This window comes from Miniopterus natalensis, chromosome 11 (genome assembly GCF_054644295.1).
Source record: "Miniopterus natalensis isolate mMinNat1 chromosome 11, mMinNat1.hap1, whole genome shotgun sequence".
NCBI lineage: Eukaryota > Metazoa > Chordata > Mammalia > Chiroptera > Miniopteridae > Miniopterus > Miniopterus natalensis.
The window spans coordinates 38633791-38658470 of NC_142091.1; the positions used below are offsets into that span (position 1 = coordinate 38633791).

Consider the following 24680-nt stretch of genomic DNA (forward strand, 5'->3'; position numbering starts at 1 on the left):
AGTTTATAGATGGAGAAAGCAGTATCAGAGAGGGAATATTTCTTATCCAATATCACATACGAAAAGTTAATGGCCAAACCAAGATCGGACTCCATTTCATCTGACACTTGTTTTTCCCATTGTACCACCCTTTGTTTTTCCACACATTTATGACCTGAAAGATGAGATATCTCTTAATCTCACCTTCTTCCCTTCTTTTGTCTCTCTGGGTCACCTACTGAGATAACTTATTTAGGTCAGTTTTACTGTATTACTGTTTAGTCACCTCTAGGTTACAGTCAACTAGCTGTTGTCTTTTCCTCAGCTATCAGGAATAAAATTCTGATACTGGACACACACACACACACACACACACACGCACACAACCTGCATTATGCAGTATTCTCTTTACTGCTCCTCAGCTTCAACTAGTCTTGACTTGTGGCAAAATTTCAGGCATCATCTTGGCTAATTCCTATTTATCTCTTAGATATCCATTTAGACCACTCTATTTCAAGAAATGAAATGTATTTTATTTGGTCCGTCTCCCCAGGCTGGGTGAGGAATACCTCCTATAAGCACACATATTTTCCCCAACAAAACAATAATCTCCCCGGATAGTAACTGCCTGTTCACTTTGTCTCTATTCCCAATTCCACTGTAACTTCTCTGAGCACAGAAACTACTATTTCCCTTGTACTATTATTTCCTCTAGGACCCAACACATAGCAGATGTTGCATAAATGTTTATTGAATGAATGATTAGAACTCTGATTCCATGATTCCTAATTATATGCACAGTAGTGATCAAATGACAAAAAAGATGTGAATACTTTATAGTTGAACATATTATGTAGATGTTAAGGACATATTATGTTAAAAAGACTCATTATACCAGCTATCACTATAATAAAAACTTTCTCTGCTTCTGACATGGAGATGCAAAAAAATAAAATAATATAATTCAGCAGTTCATCCACAAAAGTTTCCAAGACTTAAATGTTAGAAGCGCCCTGCCATAGGCAAATATCATCACCAGACTCAAGCACTGCCTTTGTGACAGTACCCCCACCTCAAGGGCAGGTTGGACTCTGCCCCTGGTCTCTTCCTCATTCTAGTTGGTGTACATATATTGAGTCAGTCTCTGTTTTAAGTTTTTTCACACATTGTCTCATTTAATTCTTGCAACAACCCTAGGAGGAAGGGTCTATTTTTATTACCTTTTAATGATAGGAAAACCAAGATACAAAGGTTATATGATTTGACCAAAATCACAACACTCAAGTGGTGGAGCTAGGATTCAAACCCAGCTCTTGCTCTTAATCTCTGTGCTATCAGACTCTGCTTTCTCCTACTTCTTCTACAACCTTCCACCTTACCTAGATTGGCCTCTTCCTATTATCCAAACACATCTTGGACTTTTTGAACTCCATGCATCTGGAATGTATTTCTATTAAAAATTCAATGGAGTCTTATAGATTATTTTATAGAATACCAGCTTTGGAACAAAGATGACCTAAAAATCAAAGCTTGGCTGTTTTAGTTATCTATGGCTGTACATGTAACAAACCACTCCATAACTTAGCAGTTGGATCAATAGCAATTTATTATTTCTCATGATCATGTGGAGCAGCTGGGAAGTTCCTATGCTAGCTTCAAATGAACTCATTTGTGGGGCTGCACTGAGCTGTCATGTCTGAGGAGCTAGAAGGTTCACCATAACCTCACTTACATGTCTGGTTTTGCTGAGGCACCTTCTATGTGGCCTCTCATCCTCCATAAGGCTAGACCAGCTTCCTGTGAAATGAGTTATTGTTATGCACAATTTGTAATTTTTGGCTAGCTGCATATAATTCTACCCCTCTCCCCAACTTAAGAAGGCATTCTGAAATATGAATAAGAATGTCTTTATTATCCTTATAATCTGTTCTAATTTATTTTATAAAGGTAAATCATTTGCAAAATTTGCTTCATTATTAGCAACAAATTACTTTCAATGCTTCACTGGTCTAAATCACTCATTTGGCATTAAGCACATGCTCCTTTATTTTTAAATCTTTTTAAGGACATGTTCTGTCTTCCTAACTAGATGAAAAACACTAAAAAAACCAAGGATCTTGATATGTATAGATACACATGTATAAATATATGCATATATATATATATATATATATAAAATTTAATGTATCCTGTACTTTTATCATAGTGCACTAAGCATAAGAGAAGGACAATACATATTTCCCAAACACTCCCTGTTGAGGTTTATGTCAATAACAAGCATGGAGCAGCTTCAAACAGTGAAAAAGAAAATTGGATTTAGAAGCACAGGCTCTAGGCTTATGTGCTGACTCTGTGGTTCTGGACAAACAAGTTACTTATCTATTGAGCTTCTCTGGTACAATGGGAGAAAACACTGGGTGAAGAGCATGAGGCCCCCTGGGTACTCAAAGCTCATTATCTTAGGATAGTGGGTCTCAAAGGTGGAGGCAATAACTTTTTATCAAAATACACAGGCCTGATTCTTCCTTTTCCTTACTCATTGAGGTAGTCTACTATGGGAGGGCAAGTGAGATAGAGATGTATTTTGAAAACATTTTCCTGGTGAGAAATGTTTTACAGCATTAGGCTACAGCATTAGACTCTGAGATTATTCAGGATAGTTAACTTGAACAGCTTGTACCACTGCAGAGAGAAAGCATCTTTCTCCATATCTCCATGATTATCCTGACTACTAGAGTTATTTTTATTAAACTGAACCCAATAACTGTTTTCTCAATGTAGAGTTCTCATCTTCAGGGGATTGGAGTGGAAAGCACAGATCCATAGGTGACCTAAGCTTTCTACAGTCTACTTAACAAAACCCACCTCGCCAATTCCTAACCATATCATTATTTCCTTCGGTGCTTTCCTCCTTATCACCATCAACTCATAGAGTCCTTACACTGATAAGAACTCAATGCCTGGAAGATAGCACAATAAATGTTTGCTGGTTGACTAATTCCCAGCTGCATAGGGGCTGCTCTCTCTGTGACAATTCACACTAATTGTTTGTTATGGTTATATTTATATTTAACACAGTAGGAGACAGCAGAAAGTGCTTAATAAGTCCGTTCGGATTGACTAGAATGGCCCGTACACCTCGGTTCTCTTCCAGGACAGTGGAGAAAACCCTCTAATTTAATCCAACTCTGGCTCTTAGCAGCTCAGGGAGAAGTCTCTCATGGAAAGGGAAGATGATAAACCTTAGGGGGCTTGTTAGCAATTTAGCATTTCTGAGTCAGGTGGGAGCATTTAATTTGCTCACTAGAGAGAGCACCATGATCTCCAGGGTATCGCAAGAACAAAGCTACTGCTAATAAAGAACCCTCACATTTGCATAGCCCTTTATGGGTTACAAAGTGCTTTCATATCTCTCATTTCATTTGAGCTCCCAGCAAACTTGTCAAGCACATGTTATTCATCTTAATTTTTACAGAAGCAGAAGCTAAGGCTTAGATGGCTTGTGTGACATGTCCAAAGTCACACAACTAGGAAATGGCAGAGGTAGGACTAGTAACCATGATATTCCTAATTGTATTAATCAGGGCTCTTTCAAGACAAGAAAAAAACTTAAAATAGTTTAAACAGGAGCCCAGCCAGGGTGGCTCAGCAGTTGAGCATCTACCTATGATCCAGGAGACTGAGGTTTGATTCCTGGTGGGGACACACACTAGGGTTGCCAGCTGGACCCTTGGTGGGGGATGTGCAAGAGGCAGCCGATGAATGACTCTCATCACTGATGTTTCTCTCTCTCTCTCTCCTTTCCTCTCTCTTAAATCAAAAAAGACATTAAAAAAAAAATAGTTTAAACAGGAAATAAACTTTTGGCTTATACAGCTGGGAAGTACAGAGGATATTGTGGTTATCTCCCCAATATCTACTCCCTTTTCTCTTGGTACCTCTCCTATTTGTTGTCCATAATCCACTTTCCATCTCCTTCCCACGTGCGGAGCCCACGTGCTTTTGGAGAAACTGATCCATCCTGCTGCTTCAAGGAAAAGGGCTTATGCTCATATTTACACTGATCAGCACAATCCCACCTCCAGCCAGAGTTACTGGTTTAAGAATGGGCATGTGACACTAAGTGGACCAATGAGAAGCAAGGAGAGGTGTGCTGAGCGTTTCCAGGAAAGAATCTCCTAAATTTTTCTGGAAAAGTATCTGGAAGCAACTGTCTCCCATCAGTGAGGAGAATGGACACAGCAGCCATTTTACAACTATGTAGAAAACCAGCCTTAGGATGAAGCTGACACTGTGGACGGCAAATAGGGTCTTTGATAACATTGTTCAACTACTAAATCAACTAATTCTGAAGCACAACCTATCTCTGGACTTTGTGGTTAATTAAGCCATGAGCTACCTTAGTATACTTTATGGTTAATAACAGAAACCTCAACTCAAATTGGTCTAGACATGAACGGTCTTCCTGTTGCTTGCCTGTTTGCCGTGGAGTATACTAAGGTAGCTGGAGGAATGGAAAGAAGAGCTGCAGAAGCCGAGTGCTTCCAGGACTGGAATTCCTATCTCCGTGGCAGCAGGACTTTCCCTCTGAATCTTGCACTCTCCTTCTCTCTCGTTCTCTTCTACTGTAGACATGCCTTTTCCACTAGGTGGCAAGTAAATGATCATCTGCTACCTCGGTGTATCATTGAGCATGCTGACAGGCAAGAGAGGCCTTTCAGATTGAGTAATCTGAGGAGAGTTTAATAAAGAGAGTATGTTTAAAGATAATGATGGCAATACCACAGAGGATAATAGAGTGCCCCAGGGCTAGAAACAGCCTGGTTGGGAGATGCTACCTCTGAAGTCTGAAGGGATGAGGGGAAGTAGCACTTACTGGAATCGGAAGCTCAAAGGGCTGTGTGGAGAGGGTCCCCTGACATGAGTTGTGTCAAGGGATAAATTGGATTGCATTCCAACTTCAACCTCCGACAGGGGATCGAACTGGCAACCTAGGTATGTGCCCTGACTGGGAATAGAAATCACAACCTTTTTGGTGTATGGGATAATGCTCCAACCAACTGAGCCACTTAGCCAGGGCTCAGTTAATAGAATATTAACCAGGAATGAAAATTAAGTGACAAAAAAATTTAGTAACATAGAAAATCCCAGATGATAACATAGATTATAAAAATATTTTTATAAAAATAATAAGTAAAACAAATAATGCATGTTTTGGAAGGTTTTAATTGTTTATTCAATTTCTTTAATAGATATAGGGCTATTCAGATTGTCTCTTTTTTCTTGTGTAAGTTTTGGCAGATTTTGTCTTTCAAGTAATTGGTCCATTTAATCTAGGTTATCAAATGTGCAGGCATAGAGTTCTTCATAGTATTCTTTATTATATTTTTAATGTCCACAGAATCTGTAGTTATATCCTCTTATTCATTTCTGATATTAGTAACTTTTCTCTCTTTTTTTTCTCTTAGTTAGCTTGGCTAGTGTTTTATCAACTCAATCTTTAAAAAAGACACCCAGCTTTTGGATTTGTTGATTTTTTTTCCTATTGTTTCCTATTTTCAATTACATTGATTCCTGCTATAATTTTTTTAAAATTTTGATTCTGATTACATTGGATTTAATTTGCTCTTCTTTTCTAGTTTCCTACAATGGAAATTTAGATTACTGGTTTTAGATCTTCTTTTTTAATATGTATATTCAATACTATAAATTTCTCTCTAAGGACTGCTTTCACTGCATCCTACAAATTTTGATAAGTTGTGTTTTCATTTGCTTTTAGTTCAAAATATTTAAAAATTCTCCTGAGTTTTCTTCTTTGACCCATGTATTATTTGGAAGTATGTTGTTTAATCTCCAAGTATTTGGGGATTTTCAGATTATCTTTCTGTTATTGATTTCTAGTTTAATTCCACTGTGGTCTGAAAGCAGATGTTCTTTTACATGTCTGTGTTTTATGACCCAGGATGTAGTCTACCTTCGTCAATGTTCCATATGAGCTTGAGAAAAATGTGGATTTTGCTATTGTTATATGTAGTCTATGGATGTCAATTACATCCAGTTTATTGATGGTATTGCTAAGTTTAACTATGTCCTTACAGACTTTCTGCCTGCTGAATATGTCCATTTCTAATAGAGGAGAATTGAACTCTCCAGCTATAATAGCAGATTCATCTATTTCTCCTTGCAGTTCTATCAGGTTTTGCCTCACTTATTCTGACAGTCTGATAAGGATTATGTCTTTTTGGATAATTGACCTTTTTATCATCTGGTAATGTCCCTCTTCAAATCTGATAACTTTCCTTGCTCTGAAATCTGTTTTCTGAAATTAATACAGCTACTCATGCTTTCTTTTGACTAGCGTTAACATGGTATATCTTTCTCCAACTATTTATTTTCTTTTTCCAATTTATTGTTGACACTATTACAGGTGTCCCCTTTACAACTATTTCTTTTTAATCTACATGTGTCTTTATTCAAAGTGGATTTCTTGTAGACAACATATAGTTGGGTCTTGTTTTTTGACCTGCTTTGAAAATCTGTCTTTTATTTGGTGCATTTAGAATCTAGAGAGTAGGAAACCATAAAAAGTGCTATAGAAAACTTGCAAAAGAATATAAAACAATTCTAAAAATAAAAAATAGAATAACTGAAATTAAATCCCCAAAAGTGGAGCTTCTGGGTTTGTGAACACAACCAGGTACTAGGAGGGTGACACACCCTGAGTAGTTATGGAAGCCACACCCTATCCCTGTACTTTGGCCTATGCATCTCTTCCATTTGGCTGTCCCTGAGTTGGAGGAGGAGGCCATGTGAAGACGGAACCCAAGATTTGAGTTATTCAGCCATAAGCTAAGGAATGCTTAGAGCTACCAGAAGCTGAAAACGGCAGGAAAGGAATCTTCCCTTAAACCATCAGCTTGGCCCTACTGACACTTTGACTTGGACTTGTGGCCTCCAAACTCTAAGGTAATAAGTTTCTGTTGTTTTAAACCAAAAACAAACAAACAAATCCCAATGGTAAAATCCCTGCTCTGAAGAGATGGCTCTTGGCCAGCCTTAGCTGTGCATTGGAAACACCTAGGAGAGCTTAAAACAAAAACACAAACAAGCAAGAAACACTGATTACCATGCTCCAATCCAGATCAGTTGAATTGGAATCTCAGGGGGTGAGGATCTGGCGTCAATTCCTGAAAATGCTGTTCATCCAGGGTTTGGGAACCATTACTCTGGATAAGGAGTGGGCAAACTGTGACCCACAGGCCAAATCTGGTCTGCTTCTTGCTGCTGTAAATAAAGTTTTCTTGGAATACATGCACACACACACAAACTCAAGGTCCAATTTAGATTAGATTCTGTTGAAAAGAGAATTAGGAAACTGAAAGAAGAGAAATAATAAAAATCAGAGTGGAAATTAATGAAATAAAGAATAGGAAAGAAATAGAGAAAATTAATGAAACAAAAAGTTTGTTCTTTGAAAAGAACAACAAAATTTTTTTTAATCCTTACCAAAGGATATGTTTTTATTGATTTTAGAGAGAGAGGAAGGGGGAGAGAGAGAAACACTGATGTGAGAGAGAAACATCGATTGGTTACCTCCCATAAGTGCCCCAACCACAGGATGGAACCTGCAACCTAGGTATGTGCCCTAACCAGGAATTGAACCCGCAAACTTTTGGTGTACTGGACAACCTTCCAATCACCTAGCCACATGGCCAGGGCACGAATAACAAAACTGACAAACCTATAGCTAGACTGATAAAAAACACTCACATTACTAAAATCAGAAATGAAGGAAATGACATTATTACTGACCTTACAGGAGAAAAAGGATTATAAAGGAATACTGTAAATAATCGTATGCTAGAAAATTAGATAAGCTTAATAAAATGGGCAAATTCTTACAAAGACACAAACTACTAAATTTACTCAAGAAGAAATAGACAAATGAATAGACCTATAACAAGTGAAGAGATTGAGTTAATAATCAGAAAACTACCCACAAAGCTCAGAACCAGATGGCTTCATCACTAAATTCTATTAAAAATTTAAGGAAGAATTAATGCCAATTATTCACAAACTCTTCCAAAAACTAGGAGAGGATAGAGCACTACTCAACTCATTTTATGAGGCTAGCATTATTCTGATACCAAAACCAGAAAAATACATCACAAGAAAACTTACAAATATCTATTATAAATATGGACAAATTAATCCCAACAAAACACTAACAAGCCAAATGCAGCAACATATTAAAATAAGAATATTATCATGACCAGGGAAATCTATATAGGTAGAAAGTAAATTAGTGGTTGCTTAGGCCTTGAAATGGGAAATAGGGCAATAAGGGGCTGATAACTAAAGGGCAGAAGGTTTTTTCTGAGTTGATGAAAAAGTTCTAAAATTGATCGTGGTGATATTTGTATGTGTCTGTGAATATGTATAACCAAAAAAATCAATTGTATACATGAAATGTGTGAATTGTTTGGTATGTGAATTAGCTCTCAATAAAACTTTAAAAAATTTGAGGTAATCACTCTCAGGTGCCAATCCTGCACGTCTACAAACTTGAAAGGGAGTGCCTCTTTAGGTTTTGCACCCTAGGTTCTTTGCCCTGCTTCACTAATGCCAGGTGGGCTCTGCATCCTTTCCCCCTTACACAAAGATAACCACTTTTTATTACTTGTTGTATCCCATTGCCTCATCAGAAGTTTTATGTAAGAAGGCTAAAAGTAGAAAATTGTTTGCAAGTTAGTACTTACTTCCCTTCCTCTTTTTTTTTATTTTTGTACTTCCTTCCTCCCCTCTCCCCCCCTTTAAGTGCTTGATCACACTTTTCTTTCTTTTCTCTTTCCCCCTCCCCTCCTCTCCCCTCCCCTCCTCTCCTCCCTTTTCTTCTCTCTCTCTCTCTCTCTCTCTCTCTCTCTCTCTCTCTCTCTCTCAGTCCTCACCCAAGGACAAGCTTAGAGAGAGGAAGGGAGGGAGAAAGAGAGAGGAAGAGAGAAACATCTATCAGCTGCTCTCCGTAAATGCCCAGGCTGGGGATGGAACCCTCAAACTGGGTATGTGCCCTGACTAGGAATGGAACCAGCAACCTTTCAGTGCACAGGGTGAGGCTCAACAGAGCCACTCTGGCCAGGCCCTCTTTTTTTTTAATACAGAGTTCACTATAGTTTATGACAAGCATCCTTGTGATGAACAAAAAGAAAAAATAGTTCTCTTTTCAGAGCAATCACACAGAATGACAAATTTCTTCAAAATTTCTAGTTTTAAATAGGGGGGTGATGCAAGAGAGAGACCCTGATCTCTGCTCAGCAGAAGCACTTCAAGAAACTGGCAAGATTTTAGAGGGATGGCCATGTGGTAAACCTAGACAGAGGCTTTGGGGTTCACAGCCTTAATTGTTTCCTGGCCGCACCTTATGAATTACATGCAAGGAGAAAGCTGTCAGACTTCCAGACACCACTCTGACCCTGAATAATAGACATGTTAGCAGAAATCTTAAGGAACTAGAACCTCTTTCTGTTTCCCTAGTACCATATAAACCCTGGGTAGAGAAGGGAGTTCCTGATGTTGATGAAAATTTAATTTCTTGCTACCCTGACAGAATGAGAACTTTGAGGCTCTTAGGTTTTTTAAAACAATAAATGGCTATTTTTTATACACTTGAGGTTTTTCTTTTAAATGTTTTTATTTGGAAATAATTTCAAATGAAGCTGCAAAAATTAAAATAATGTAAACAATATCCACCTGTCCTTATCCAGATTAATCTATTATTAATATTTCCCATTTGTAATTTGCTATTTATATATGTTTGTATGTATATTTATATAACATATTTATGTATATACGTGTATGTACACAGCATTTTTCTGAACCATTTCAGGATAAGGTACATCATGATCCTAAAATATTAGGACCGAGAGATTCTCTTTCATAACGAGTTAGGTTGCCAGATTGAGCAAATAAAAATACAGGACACCCTGGGCAAATTCCAACAAAAATGAAAGTTGAGCTTTCCCTGACTGGGAAAACTATTATACTCCCCCTTCTGGACACACTTAAACACTATTTGTGGATTTGATGAATTCTGGGTCTCCTTGGTTACCCTTCAATTCCTAAGCAATAAGCTGAAGACATTGGGCAAGGTTTCTGGTAACCAATTCGTGTCTGTCACGATCTTGCTAATAAAAGTTAGGGCTGGCCCTGGCCAGTGTGGCTTAGTTGGTTAAGCGTCATCCCATGAACTGAAAGGCTGCCAGTTTGATTCCTGGTCAGGGCACATACCCAGGTTGCAGGTGCATGTGGGAGGCAACCGACTGATGCTTCTCCCTCTTTCTTTCTCCCTCTTGCCTTTCTCTCTCTCTAAAGTCAATAAAAACATACTTTAAAAAATAAATCAATACAATACACATTTTTAAAAGTGAGAGCTGGTTGACTCTGTTATTGAATTAAAACTTGTATTTCTCTTGTGTTTTATACTTGCCCCATATAATTCCATCTCTTGAAAGTTGTTATTAAAGTGATGTTTCTCAAAACTGAATTAAGAATTGTCTTACAAAAACACTGCTTATCGTATTTCATAAGCACGAATCATTATTGGATCTTGTTAAAATGTAGATTCTAATTCAGTAGAATTGAGATGGGGCCTGAAATTTTGTATTTCTTAATAAGCTCCCAGAGGATACCAATACACTGCTCGTATCACATTATGAGTAAAAAGATTAGGGTCCCCTATGTCAGGATCAATAGGTATTTGTCAAATATGTAGGTATCTAGGCCCTATACTGATGTGCTGATTCAATCTTTGAGGCAGTGTCCAGAAATATACTTTTTAAACAAACTCATAGCAAGATTTGAGAACCAACAGTCCATGGGTTTAAAATGTCCTCTACCATTTTCTCAACTTACTTTTTTAACTGATGAATATTCTATTGAAATCCTCCCCTAAACTCCCAGTGTTCATTTTTACTTATTTTCTCCACTGCTTTTCAGAGAGAGTGGAAAAGAGAGAAAAAACATCGATGTGAGAGAGACACATTGGTTGCCTCCTTCACGAGCCCCAACTACGCAAGGAATTGAGCCTGCAATTGAGGTGTGTGCCCTTAGGCTGGAACTGGCCCAGGGACCCTTCAGTCCATAGGCCGAAGCTCTAACCACTGAACCAAACCGGCTAGGGCACCACTTACTAATTTTTGCTCCTCAAAGCCCAGTGCTGCTCTCTCCTGCTGCTTGTTGCTTTTATTGACCACCTTAGCTCCAAATTCTTTAACAGTTGTCTGCAGCAAGCATTTGCTGTTTATCATGGGCTACCTTTTCTTGCATAGATCCTGACTACCTAGAGAGACTTTATTTTTTTAAATGATTATGTTATATACTTCCTTGTAGCCTCAGCTCCTCGAATAATACTTAGCATAGAGTAAATGTTCAATTAATGCTTGTCATGGGCAATAGTAGTGATGATGGTGAATGGTGAATCTTTCTCCAGGATACATGGTTGTTTCCCAGGTCTTGTGTAATTAAAAGAACCTGCTGATTCCATTAAAGGAAACAGCTGCTGAGCAAAAACTCTAACTCCAAACTATGGCATGTTATTTTCCAGGAACTGACACTATGATCCTTTTGTATCCTGGTAGTTTGGATTTTATTATGGTAAATGGTGCTTTAAAGGAAAGAAATACTTTGTCTTTTATCTAGGAACCTCAAAGCACTCTAAAACCACTTATTAAGTTACTGTAGCCATGGTGTAAATATTATTACACCATCCTTAAAAAAAAAAAAAAAAAAAAAGCTGACTAGGGAAAGAGTTGTAAGATACTTGGTCAAAATTATAGAGCCACTGTGAAAAGGCTGAACCAAGAAACTCAGAAACAAATGAGTAGCAGGTAAGCACTTCTCAGCATCTCCCAGGCCTCAGGCTGTTGACTTGAAAGATGAACATTCCATAGAAGGGAAGAGGCCAAAATAGGACACTTAAAATTATCTCAATAATCTTTCTTCTTCCTCTGTATTCCAATTCCCATTGCTCTTGGTATCTCTCTCATGACGCTTATGCATTGTTCCTTACGGCTAAATGCTGACCCATCTTCCCTCCTTCACTTCTTGATTTTTCAGTCACTTGTTCTCCCTACCTTCTAGTCCTCTGTAGCAGCAGAGCAAAATGAACCGCCAGCTGAGGAGAACTGAAACCAGGTTAGAACCCCGATTCCATCACTTACGGACATCGCTTCTGAGAAAGTCGGTTCACTCTCAGAAAGGCGGTTTCCTCTTTGTGTGAAAGGGGGATGATCACGCCCACCTACCTCATAGGAGAGTTGAACAGAAAGAACGCAACTCATTAACTGTAAAGCACTAAGTGGATATCAGCTGTCCCCTTCCTTAATCAGTTCTTTTTTAATTTAATTTAAGCCCCGGGCCACACGCCCTAGCGTCACAGGTACGGGGAATGCCCGTACAGAACAGCCTCAAGGTAGCTTTTTCCTTTGAGGAAAGGGAGGGTGAGGATCTGCCGGGAATCGTAGTCCTTGCGGCGGTCCCCGCACACCTCGGGGAAAGAAAAGAACTACAAGTCCCGTAAGGCTGTGCGGGGACAGCCCCGCGCTCCCGGCCGCCAGGCACGTGCCCCAAGACGAAACTGGAGAGGGGCCTGCGCGCACGCCGCCCACGCCGGGGACTTGCAGCGCGAGCGCTGAGGTGGCGCTCTCGTGGTAGCCGGTCAAGAAAAGGAGACGCGTGGGAGTGTGTGGGAACAGTAACAAGGCCAAGACCCGTGGCGAAAGGCCGCCATTTAAAAAATAAAAAGAGGCGTGCTTCACTTCTCCCTAACGCGTTACTGCTGAGACATCAGGAGCGCGCTACCCCGTTCCTGCTTCGAGCGACACACACCCGGCTTAAATCGGCTGGGGCGGGGAGGGGCGGGGCCCAAGGCGCGAGGGGCGGAGCCTAAGGTAGCCAGGGCGGCGGCGGCGGCGGCTGCCGCGGCCAAGACCCAGGCATCTGGGACTGTTGTTGTTCTCTCCTGGCGCGACCGCTTCAGCCCGTTCGCCTAGAAGCAGCCCAGGAGCTGGTGTGGCGAGGAGCGAGTGGCCGCATCCTCCTCCTCTCTCCTGCTTCTCAGAGCTGCGGCAGGAGCTGGCGCGAACATCCTGCGGCTGGTCTCCGATGCCCTTCAGTGAGGAGGGGGCGTCCGGACCCTGGTGAGCGTACCTCAGGCTCCCCCAACTCGGCGTCTTCATCGGCCCCCCTGGCTCGCACACCCCAGCCTGCCTGCCATGGCTGAAAACGCAGAGGGGGACCTGAACTCCAACCTGCTCCACGCCCCCTACCACACCGGGGACCCTCAGCTAGACACGGCCATCGCGCAGTGGCTCCGTTGGGATAAGGTGGGTACCTGGTCAGCCCAGCATCCGCGCCTTCTTCCCGCAGCCCTCACCCTCACCGTCCGCCTCTTCCTGTCCCCACCTGGTCTCGGCCGGCTGCAGAGGAGATGGCTCAGGCCACCGGGAGGGAGCCTGGGGAGCCGGGCGTTGCCACCCACCTATGCCTGGGCTGCCTCCCTGGGGCCGTCTGAGCTGGGCAGGGACGCCTGCCTCTAGTCGCTTCCTTTTGCAGTGAGTGCAATCGCCGCCTCTCTTCCTTCCACCCCCTCCCTTCAAGTGCATGTCATCTCTCTCTCTCAAATATAATAATAATAATAATAAATAATAATTCGCCATCATCGCAAGTTGTACCCGCCATAGAGCTATTTCCTTTCCCCTTTCTTTTCCCTTGACTTCCTTCTCTAAACCTGAAAGTGGTTTTTCTCCGACGTTGCTAACCGCTATCCGCTTTAGCTCTGGTCTAGTGTGTTTCCACCTTTCGTCGCTAGGTAGCCGCTGGTCTTTTATCATTCCATGGTATCACCTTTTGCTCTTGAGAAAGGTAAGGGTTCTCTAACCTCCTCCTTTCCCTAGCCAGGAATTGTTTTCTGGAAGTATCCTGTTCAAAAAAATCATGTTGTCCAGGTTTTTTATATGATGCTTTCGATACAGAGTGGTTTTTGCTTTACCCATGCCTCCTCTATTTCTCCCCACCCCCTCCAAGTTTTGCGGTGATTTCATCTGGTGCGGGCATGTGGGATGGATCTGTGAGAGCAGAATGAAAATGCAGCTACCTCACTTGTAAAAGAGGCCCCTGGTGGCTCCAACAAAGGAAGGTGATCTAAGCTTTTGCTTTGTCGAGTGTATTAAATGCATTGTTGAAGTCGAGAAGGCAACATTTAAAATGGAATGAATAATACCGACTTAAATAATTAGTGTGGTAGTATGCGAAATCATGTTGTACAAATAATTTCCTAAAAGATTAGGTTTATGAAAAAGTTTTATTTTCACTTTGCTTAGTCATTCACGCATTCAGCAAACGATGTTTATTGAGCCCTGACACAGTGACTGGGTTGATTGGAGCATCTCTGGTACACCAAAAGGTTGCAGGGTCATTCCAGGTCAGGACACATACCTAGGTTGTGGGGTGGATCCCCAGTCTCTCACATCTCTCATCTATGTTTCTCTCTCTCCCCCACCCCCTCCCTCCCTTCCTGTCTCTCTAAAAAAAAGAAAACATATCCTCGGGTGAAGATTTTAAAAAAACTTAAAAAAATTTACTGAGCACAGGTAATATTCCAGGGCCTGTCGGTCCAGGGAATACTACTGATGAGGAAGATAGGAAAGGGTTCCTGCCCTCAACAAGCCTTCAGTTAGCAGATTAGGAAGACCAGCAAGTAAGCAATCACGAATTAGTTAGCATTACTTGATCATATGCATCTTGGACATTCTCATTCTTCCTCTGGAGTCTAAACCAGTGCTTTTCAAACGCTGAAGTGCTTACAGATCAGCAGGGGATATTAAAATGCAGATTCTGATTTAGGAAGCCTGGGGTAGGGCCTGAGATTCTGCCTCAGAATGAGCTCCCAGGTGATACCAATGCTGCTGGTGTGTGAACCACACTTTGAGTAGCAGGACTCTAGAGCAGCGATTTTCAACAGGTGTGCCACAAGAATTTTTAAAACATGCAATACCTGACTAGTCAGGGGCACTGACCTCTTTTCCCTTAGATGGTCAAAAATGACAACAGCCAACACAATAGCTGTCCAGTCTGAATGAATCAAAATTATACCTCTTTTTTTTTTTTTTGGTCAGATCATCAAAAAATATATTTTTTGGTGTGCTGCAGAATTTTAGTAATTAGCTTGTGTGCCATGAGATGAAAAGGGTTGAAAATCACTGCTCTAGAGTGTTCTGATGGAAATAAACTAGAGAACCAACTCTCTTACTGTAGGATTTGGTTACATATATATGTGTGTATTTAATTAAGTGTACATAATCTGTGATATCTCATTAATTAACATAAGGATGTACTGGTAAAGCCATTTTACCAGTATTTATAAAATGCCTGCTGTGAATATAGTTCCTTGCTGTGGAAGGATACAAAAGAAGTGAAGATTCAAAGATTGCTTTTCTGCTTTTAGTCAATTAGGGAGGAGGAAACCTAATAGAAATAAAAGAGCTAAGGCTTAGCATACAGTAAAGTGATATATACTACAAACTAACTTAACTATGTGACTGTCTTCAGGAGAGAAAACTAAATTACAAATAAATGTTATCCTTATATGTTTAATATAGTTATTTGTTTTTGTTTAAAGTCATCTGCTTTCATTGGTATTGTCAGTAAATGTATGTGGTTGTACTTATATCTCCCTAAAGTGAAAGGAAGATTTATGAAATTCAAAGACACTTGTAGAATTCTAACACAATTTAACTTACTGGTAACTATAGTCTATGTCAAAGCCTTTGGCCCTTAAACAATAGGAGTTTGTTTTTCATTGCCATGGATGAGATATTTTGTTCTCTTTAGGTGCCAGTTTTGAGTATACTTTTCTTAATGAATCTCTTGATTGATTTTTTAAAGATTAATTGTCTGTGCTGTGCCTAGATATTGCTGGAATGTACTGAAATAGAAAATGACCATAAAATACATATAAACATAAAAAGATAATGCTAGAGTAGTTTTGGTGGTAATTAAATGATTTATAGACAGCTGTTTTAGGAGTTCAAGAGTAGGAGTGACCTGTGGACTGGGATGGTCAAGGAAGACTTTCTAAGAAGATGGAATACACATAAACAGAATGAGGAGACCCAGCCTTCATTGAAAGTGGAAGAGAAAATCTTAATTTATATTTAAAATGCTCTATATATACAAGGCACTGGCTGAAAACCTGTGGGAAATACAAAGATGAAATAGATATGGATCATATCTTTAAAGAACATAGAAGGAAAGATAAAAAAAAGCTCACAAATATAATACAGCGAGCAAGTAATAGGTGCCCTTAACAGAGGAACAGATTTAAATAATTTTTAGAATTATTTAATAAAAATAATAAAGATTAATTAATCCCTCTTAATGGGAGAAAATACTTTTAGTTGGTAAATAAAGGTGTATATACTGTAGACTGATAGTGTAGGTAAGCTAGGCTGTATTCCTGGGCACTGAAATATAGAGTGCAAAAATATAAAATAATAGGTCAGATTTATAGCATTTATCACATTACATGTTCACAGCATATGTAGTCTTTTAGCATAGAGAAGCTGAGTTTAATACCTGATTATTACCTAGTTAGTGAAAGAAGGAACCTACCAAATGCCACTGATTCTAATGACTCTAAGTGAGGCACATAATTTATAAATTGATCAGAGGGCCATTTGCTACTTGCCTAAGTCACCAAAATTGCTAGTTTTAGCCTTGGTGGGATGGTGTACTTTGAAAAGTCTTCATGAAAAAAGTGGTGTTTCTGCTGAACTTTCAGAATTAATTAAAATTTAGACTTTTCCAAGCAGAGATTAAAACTTTAATGTGTATCTTCAGCAGGGATAACTAAATTGCAAGTGAATGTTATCCTTATATGTGTGTACTTAGAACATTTGTCTCTGCTGTAGCTTAGGGTACAAAGAGAAATTGTTGGAAAGGCATGTAGAGACCAGGTCATAGAAAGCCTTTACAGTTGACCCTTGAACAACACAGGTTTCAACTCTGCGGGTCCACTTATACGCAGACTTTTAAAAATAAATATAATATTGTAAATGTATTTTCTCTTCCTTATGATTTTCTTAATATTTTCCTTTCTCTAGCTTACTTTATTATAAGAATACAGAATATAATACATGTGACATACAAAATATGTGTTAATTGACTGTTATTGGTAAGGCTTCTGGTCAACAGTAGGCTATTGTTTTGGGAAAGTCAAAAGTGGATTTTCAACTTCAGGGAATTTAGGGAGGCTGGCTCCCCTAACAACCGCATGCTCTAGAGTCAACTATAATATGTTTTTAGTGGCCTTATATAAATAAAGGTGTGTGTAAGTGTTAAAAAGAAAATAGTGCAACACAAGGTGTTTATTGGGTAGTTTGGAGTATCTCATATAGTTTCAGTGAGGGCATTCTATTGGTAAATCTGCCGTAGTCCAGAATCTGACTGTTGGTTCCTATGCCTTCAGAATAGTTTTTTATTCTGTCTTGTCTCAGGACAGACTGAGGCAAGGTCACAGCAACTGATGTTTGAATTCATCAGTTTCTATTTCATTAATTTATGGTACAAATGTAACATAAGTGGATTTGTTTCTAGTCAGGGCATTTTATGGATGCACCATAAGGGGAGTAAAAGAATCAGAAGATTTTTAGAGATTATGAAATCAAATCACAGGGTGTCAGATATATGGCATATGTTTAACATCAGCCTGCAATAAGTAGTACATCTCTAAGATAGTACTATCCTACCACTAGAACCCAATAAGTCCATAGATCAAGGTGTTCTTCCTCCATGCAATACACACATGACTCTCCTACAGTGCTCTGTCCCTTCTATGCCCTAGGGCTAACCAAGGTTTTCACTTCCTTCCTAGTTCTTTCTTTCTATGTTTTCATACACTCTATCAAATTACAGACCAGTCTTGCTGGCCTAGAAGCTAGGTTCTCTTTAACATGACAGTTATCGCCTGTTTCTGATCCACTATATATTTTAACTTTGAAAGCAAACTTATATCCAGGGTATTAAGCATTGGCCAAGTTTTGGTGCGAGTGAGATGCCACAACCGGCAGCCAGCTGTAGCAGCAACAGCTAAATATTGACAACAATGTGGAGACAGAAATTGGCCATGACATTATGAAAAATAGTGAGTAGAGCACTCTGGTCTCAATGTAGGTCTATGTTGAGAAAGAGTAGAATGAAAAGTTAAAGATAGATTAGGTTAGATAAGGTTACGAAATGCCTGAAAATAGAAATAAGACTTCAATCAAAGCCAGTGACTTTCAGACATCCAGCAGTGAAATTTTTTCAAGCAAAATATAGCCCAGATAAAAATGTGGTGAATTAATTCCCTTTTAAATCATCATCATGTGATGGAAAATATACCATGAAGCACTTCTAGTTCAAGGTGGTCTAGTCCAATTTCACCATGTAGAGACCAAAAGAAATTATGGAAGCTATCCAGTTGTGGTAGAGCCTGAACCAGAGTTTGGATCCGCCACCTAGTTCAATCCAACTTTTACAATAATAGTTCGTATTACATTGTTTTGTTCACATTTTTGTAGTACTTTACTTAATTTGGCATTTAATCAATGAAAAGTACAGAATACATATGGCTTTATCAACCTTGGGAAATATTAGTACTTACTACTTGAACTTACTTGTATAATGTGTCAAACTTTGTAAAATGATCTAAAAAATTTTTATATTCACAGCAACCTTGAGTGGTAGGCAGGCTAGGTAGTGGTTATCCCATTTTTACAAGTAAAGAAATTTAGTTTCAGAAAAGGAAAATGACTTGCTCAAAGATACATGGCTTTTAAGTAGTAGAGTTGGGACTAGAACCCAGGTCATTTGACCTACACTCTAATTTTCTTGTCACTGTACTAGACTCTATAATCTGCATATTTAGTAAATGTTAGTGACATATCATATACTGTGTTTCAAGGACCTCATTAAAACCATTTTACTGGCATTTTTTAAAGCTAGAATTGGATGTAATATTCAGCAGAATAAATTACCATGAAATTTTTTAAAGAGCTAAATTTGCTTCTCAACAGTTGCTTTGGTCTCCTTGGCAACAACATTCTCCTTCTGTCCAAGAAATTTAGTACATACAAATGAGAGTTTGGATTTATTTCCCTTTTTAAAAATAAAAATTTTCTTTTTATTTCCAAATTTTTTACATTTTCCCCAGTTTCTACCATTTTCTTTTAATGTATTTGTGTTTCAAAAAAAACATGCTTATGATAAAAAATAGTATAAAAGGGATTATAAAGGAAAGTAATGTTTCTCACTTCCTCTTCTTATCTGCAATTTGCTCCTTAGAAGCCATTTTTAACTTTGTTTTTAGTTATTCTCATGGTTACCATCAAAAGACTAAATAATATACGAGTACCACTATTCCTTGATTTATTTTAGATATTATCTGTCAAATACATGCTATGAAAAATGGGAGCTAATTCACACTTCTTTACACCCCCTAAATTTCATTATGCTATTAGTTTTCATTATTCTTTTAAAAGTTTATGTAATGTAATTAGTGCTAACAAAGTCTGCAGAACAATAAGCCCCTCTTAAAAACAGCTCTCAGTTGGCCATTCTCCTTAAGAGGAGACTGGCAGAAAATATGCCTATATATACAAAAACAGAGAAAACCCATACCAGCTTTCCAGAAAAATCTGAATGTCAATGACTAACCAAGGATTAAGTTATGCAAAGAAAATAAACATTATTTGCTTGTTTTAATTGTTTTTTATCTACTTGTATGTCTGTTCTGTTTTTTTAAGAAATATTTTTTCCCCAAATAAAAGGTCGATTAGTAATTTAGTGCAGACTTTACTAGAGGAGTATTTTTTCATTAAATCACTCTTTGCATTATTGTTAATTAGTACTGAGGCTGCTGCCCTCTGGTGTTGGGAGTTAATGGAGAAAATGATTAATGCTGGTGGAAAGAAAAGATATTAGTGTATCCAATTCTGCGTGGGATCTTTTACACCAAACAATTTAGTGAGCGCTGTATCTTACCAAATGAAACTATGAAAATGGTCATATTTAGTGCTCAAAAGAGTATGAAAATTATAGTGTAAATGATAAATACTGTGCTGCTTACATACAAAGGCATTTTCGCTTTCAGCTAACCAGAATCTTGTTAGAAAATCTCTTCAATAAATTCATTGTAAGTGGTGGTTTTATTTTCTGGTTTCTGCTTCAGAATTTTCTCATGTAATTTTCCCTCTGAAGTATTTTATTATTCATGCAAGTAAAAATTAGAGAAAACGTAAATGCCCACCAATAATAGGGCAAAGGATAAATAAACTGCAGTAGTTGAAAAGAAGAGCGTAGATCTACATGTACTGAAAGGACCTCCGTGGTATAGTCAGTGAAATAAGCAAGTTATAGTGCACCATGTACAATTTAATACCATGTATATATATACAAATATATATATATACACATATATATACATATATAAACATATATACACACACACACACATATATATAATAAAAAGAGAGCAAAACTACATTTCCCTAAGTATGTAGATGAAGGGAAAGTTCTGGAAGGATGCATCACATCAGTACTGGCTCCCCCAAAGCAGGAGTCTGGGAATGAAGATGATAGTCAAAGATGTCTGTAGTTTTATCTATATTATTAGTAAGTTTTTATACAAGGAAAGTGTATTGATGTAGTTTGTAATTAATAATTAAAAATAAAATTTAAAATATAAACTAAGAACAATTAAGTAGTCAGCTGTTTGACTGCTAGTTCTTAAGAGCAATAGGAGTTCAAAGTCAGGAAGCCCTTCCATAAAAAGTAGAATTTGAGCTGGGCCCTGATGGATAAGTAGGATAGGAATAGATAATGGAAATGGAGGTAGAAAACTCAAGATGGGAGAAATTAAAAAATGGAAAATGAAACTGATCAGCAAATGAAACTGAACAAAGAGCATGTAAGAACAATGAAGAGATTTTTAAAAACTAAAGTATAATGTATGTTTTTGGACTGCTGTGGCAGTTATGAATAGATGAAGGAAAACTAGTGTTTTTTGAGTAATCATATGCCAAACATTATACTAGATGCTTCCATGTAAAAAGTCTCTTTAATCCTCTTAAAGATTGTTTGAGGTAGTTATTTCCATTTTTTAACCTATACACAAACTCAGACTCGGAGAAATAAAGAGAATATTAGAATCCAAAATGGTTTTCAACTTTTCTGCCCTTTGGAACCTGGTCCCACCCTTCCTAACCTTTACATTTGATGTGATCAGAATTGGACTCTATTGTTGGTCCTTGGACGATTAATCTGGCTGCAGTATGTAATTGGGATGTGATGATTGGAGTTGTGGAGGGTAGGTAGCCTGGAGACTCTTCTAGAAATATGGGTATCAAAGTTTTACATTAGAGTGCCTATAGAGCCCTCTAAGAAAATTAAGAAGTATTGAGACTTATTAATAAATGGATTTCTCTCTTCTTTTTTAAAAATACAGAGAATGAGAAACAGTTCCCATTTTGTTAAATCACAACATTTTGCTAAAGTTGAATCAGATCTCTTTTTTAAAGAGATAAGCAAATTACAGATTCAGTTTCATTTCCCGTATTCACTTCCTTGATCCCATTCTTCCCCCTTCCTCCTTTCTCCAAAGTAACCAAGGCATAATCTAGGAATAGTTTTGTTTAAATTTCCCATTTGGTTAAAAAATTGTTTTGCTTTTCACTTATTCAAATAAAAATAACCCTGGAAGTTAAATAGCTCCTTAAAAAAAAAAAAAAATCAAATAGTCAAAACTATTTTAATGGTTGAAAGCACTCAAACAAAATTGAAGTATTATATTTCTTATACTGTATAAATACTTAGTATATAACTTTTGAAAATGTGGATACTATTAACTTATCTCTAAATAGTACTCCATAGGAATTTCAGAAGCTATAGCTTCTTAACAGAACGAAAGTCAACAATAAAATAACATATTAAATACAGCCTAAGATGTTCTCTAAGTAGAAATGTCATACTTTACAAAAATAAGTTCCTTTTGTGGTTTCTGTAAAATTAGATTCACACTTACATAAAACAAATGACTTAAACATCTTCCCCCCCCAATATCAAGGATCTTTTACATAATTATAAAGAAAAACTTAACAGTAAGAGAGTTGATATTATGCTACAGTACAATTCACACCAAAGTATATTTATTTTTTTAATATTCATGTCCTTTGGGGGGAAAAACCTCTGCTTTATAAAGCACTGAGAATTCAAGCAGATATTATAGTTCACCTTACTTTCTTAATATTTGACTCTTTCTCCTAGAAAGAAAATAGTAGAAAATTCCAGTAAAGCTTTGGTCTTATTAAAATTGCATTTTATTTGAAACTTGCTAGTTTTTCTTGTGAAGCACTACTTTTAGTCACAGACATCCTTGAGATTTATGAAAATAAGTTAAAGTATGTACTAATGAAATACAGAATCCTAAAATATAGTTGTTGGCATATCCTGCCTCACAAGCCATGTTTGGACTGAATTTTCATTCTCATTCTTAACTAAGTCCACATTTAACACCTAAGAACTTTTTATGGTCAGCTCTTACTATAGATAAAATAGAAGTTTTCTGTGACTTGAAAGAACAGTAGCTTATCTGGTCATTTTGAATTGCAGAGGTTTAGGTAGCTAGTTGGTAGGCATGTTTTGATGGCATATACCCAGTAGCTTCTATATTTCTTTTAAAACTTAATATAGACTCTAATTTAAGTGATGTCGTTTTTTTGACTAAGGTTTATTTTGGATCCATAGCTCTTAAGTTTATCAATTTGTTTAAAAAACATTCTTGAACATGTTATGAAAAGAACTGTGACAATTAGAGATAATGTAAGTCACCCTTAATGTAAATAACCACAGGCTCTTTTGGGGACTCAGTAAATGGCAGGTATTATTTTATTATACATGTTAATACTAAATAGCACTACGGAATTTATAGTGAATGTAGAATCTTGTGATATATGCATAGTATTTATTGGCTCCGCAGAAAAACTTCATATTAGGAATCTGCTTATGATCTTGATTAAGTTTTAATACTTTTTTTTTATAGAATCCCAAAACAAAAGAACAAATTGAAAATCTGTTACGAAATGGAATGAACAAGGAACTGCGGGATCGTCTTTGTTGCCGAATGACTTTTGGGACTGCAGGACTTCGTTCTGCTATGGGGGCAGGATTTTGTTATATTAATGACCTTACAGTAATACAGTCAACACAGGTAAATATTATAAAGTATGTACACTTTTTATCACTCTGTTTTTTTGCCTTATAAATTAAGTAGTGCCTTTCTAAAAATAAAAACAAACAACAACAACAAAACAAAACAAATAAAACACCTTGCCCAGCCCGGCATGGCTCAGCGGTTGAGCGTCAACCTGGGATCCAGGCAATTGGGGTTCGGTTCCCAGCCGGGGCACATGCCCGGGTTGTGGGCTAGCCGATCGATGACTCTCTCATCATTGATGTTTCTATCTCTCTCTCTCCCTCTCCTTTCCTTTCTCTGAAATCAATAAAGATATATTAAAAAAAAAAAAAAAATTAACAAAAAAAAACCCCACCTTAGTATCCAGGAAGATACTCTCTTGTAGGTTAAAAACACAAGTCAAATAAATTCTGACATTTGATTTCTCTTAGAAGTCATTTCTGTATCTTCAAGGTCACAGGCTAACTTTCTCATTAGGAGTTATTTTGGTTGTCATTGTCAACTTCTTGACAGTGTTACTTTGCACTTGAAACCCAGGAAATGAATATTGACATTTCCAGTTTAGATTACCCATTTTGATATATGGCCATTGATAAAGGTTAACCAGAGTATTTGGAAAATGTAGTTGAAAATATTTCCCTTGGTTCTTCATATCCATTTGAGAGTTCTTTAAGACAGTGTATGACGTGATACTATTTATTTTATTTCTCCTCCTTTTATGCAACTTATTTTGGAAACAATTTACTTCTCTTTCCAGTGAATCATCCTCCCTGCTTAAAGGAACTATACTTTACTTGAAGGCCAAAATGCATTTAGCATGTACTAAAAATAGTTCTGGACTAAAGAAATGTTCAGTAGTCATAATTCTAACTGATCCTGCCAAATAGTAAATCATCTTTAGCCTTGTTCTGAGGGAATTTTCTAAAGCCAAGGGCTAATGCGGGAGATGGAGAAGAAGGGATGACAAGATACCACCTCCCCAACCCTGTCTCCTCATCTAGGATGCTTCAGTTCAGTCTTTTTTATATACTGGGTTTGCTCATAAGCTTTCTGTTTAAATGAAGATTCCTTGACTTTATAAAATGGGGTGGAGGAACTGTTTGAAAATCAATTTCTGTAGAAGTGCAGATTTTTATAGGAGTTGAGTGTGAAGTGGATAAGTCAGATGGAATCTGATTCTTCAGCCTTAACCCTTTCAGAATCTAGGTATAGGGGGATAAGACAAAATGGATTTTCATACCAGAGAATAATAGAATAATATGAGGTTCTGTGAGGTTTTAGGATAGTATAATCATTAGAAATAAATAAGTGGGTGAAACTAGCCAATTTGGATGTACATGTACACACACACACACACACACACTCAGAGAGTAGGTTGGGAAGAATAATCATTCTCTTTTTAAAAGATTTTTAAATT

General features: G+C 37.8%; 1 protein-coding gene across 2 annotated transcripts in view; it reads left to right on the forward strand.

The window, feature by feature from the left end:
• Positions 1-12937: 12937 nt before the first annotated feature.
• The window catches only part of PGM2L1 (phosphoglucomutase 2 like 1), a 33424-nt gene continuing 21681 nt past the window's right edge, over positions 12938-24680 (forward strand). The window contains exons 1-2 of one of the 2 annotated variants that reach the window (XM_016208461.2): positions 12938-13358; positions 23111-23278. In XM_016208461.2, the coding sequence (XP_016063947.1) occupies positions 13248-13358; positions 23111-23278 (279 nt within the window). In that variant the 5' untranslated portion in view covers positions 12938-13247. The remainder of the gene's footprint in view (positions 13359-23110; positions 23279-24680) is intronic. The other variant, XM_016208462.2, reaches the window with a different exon arrangement.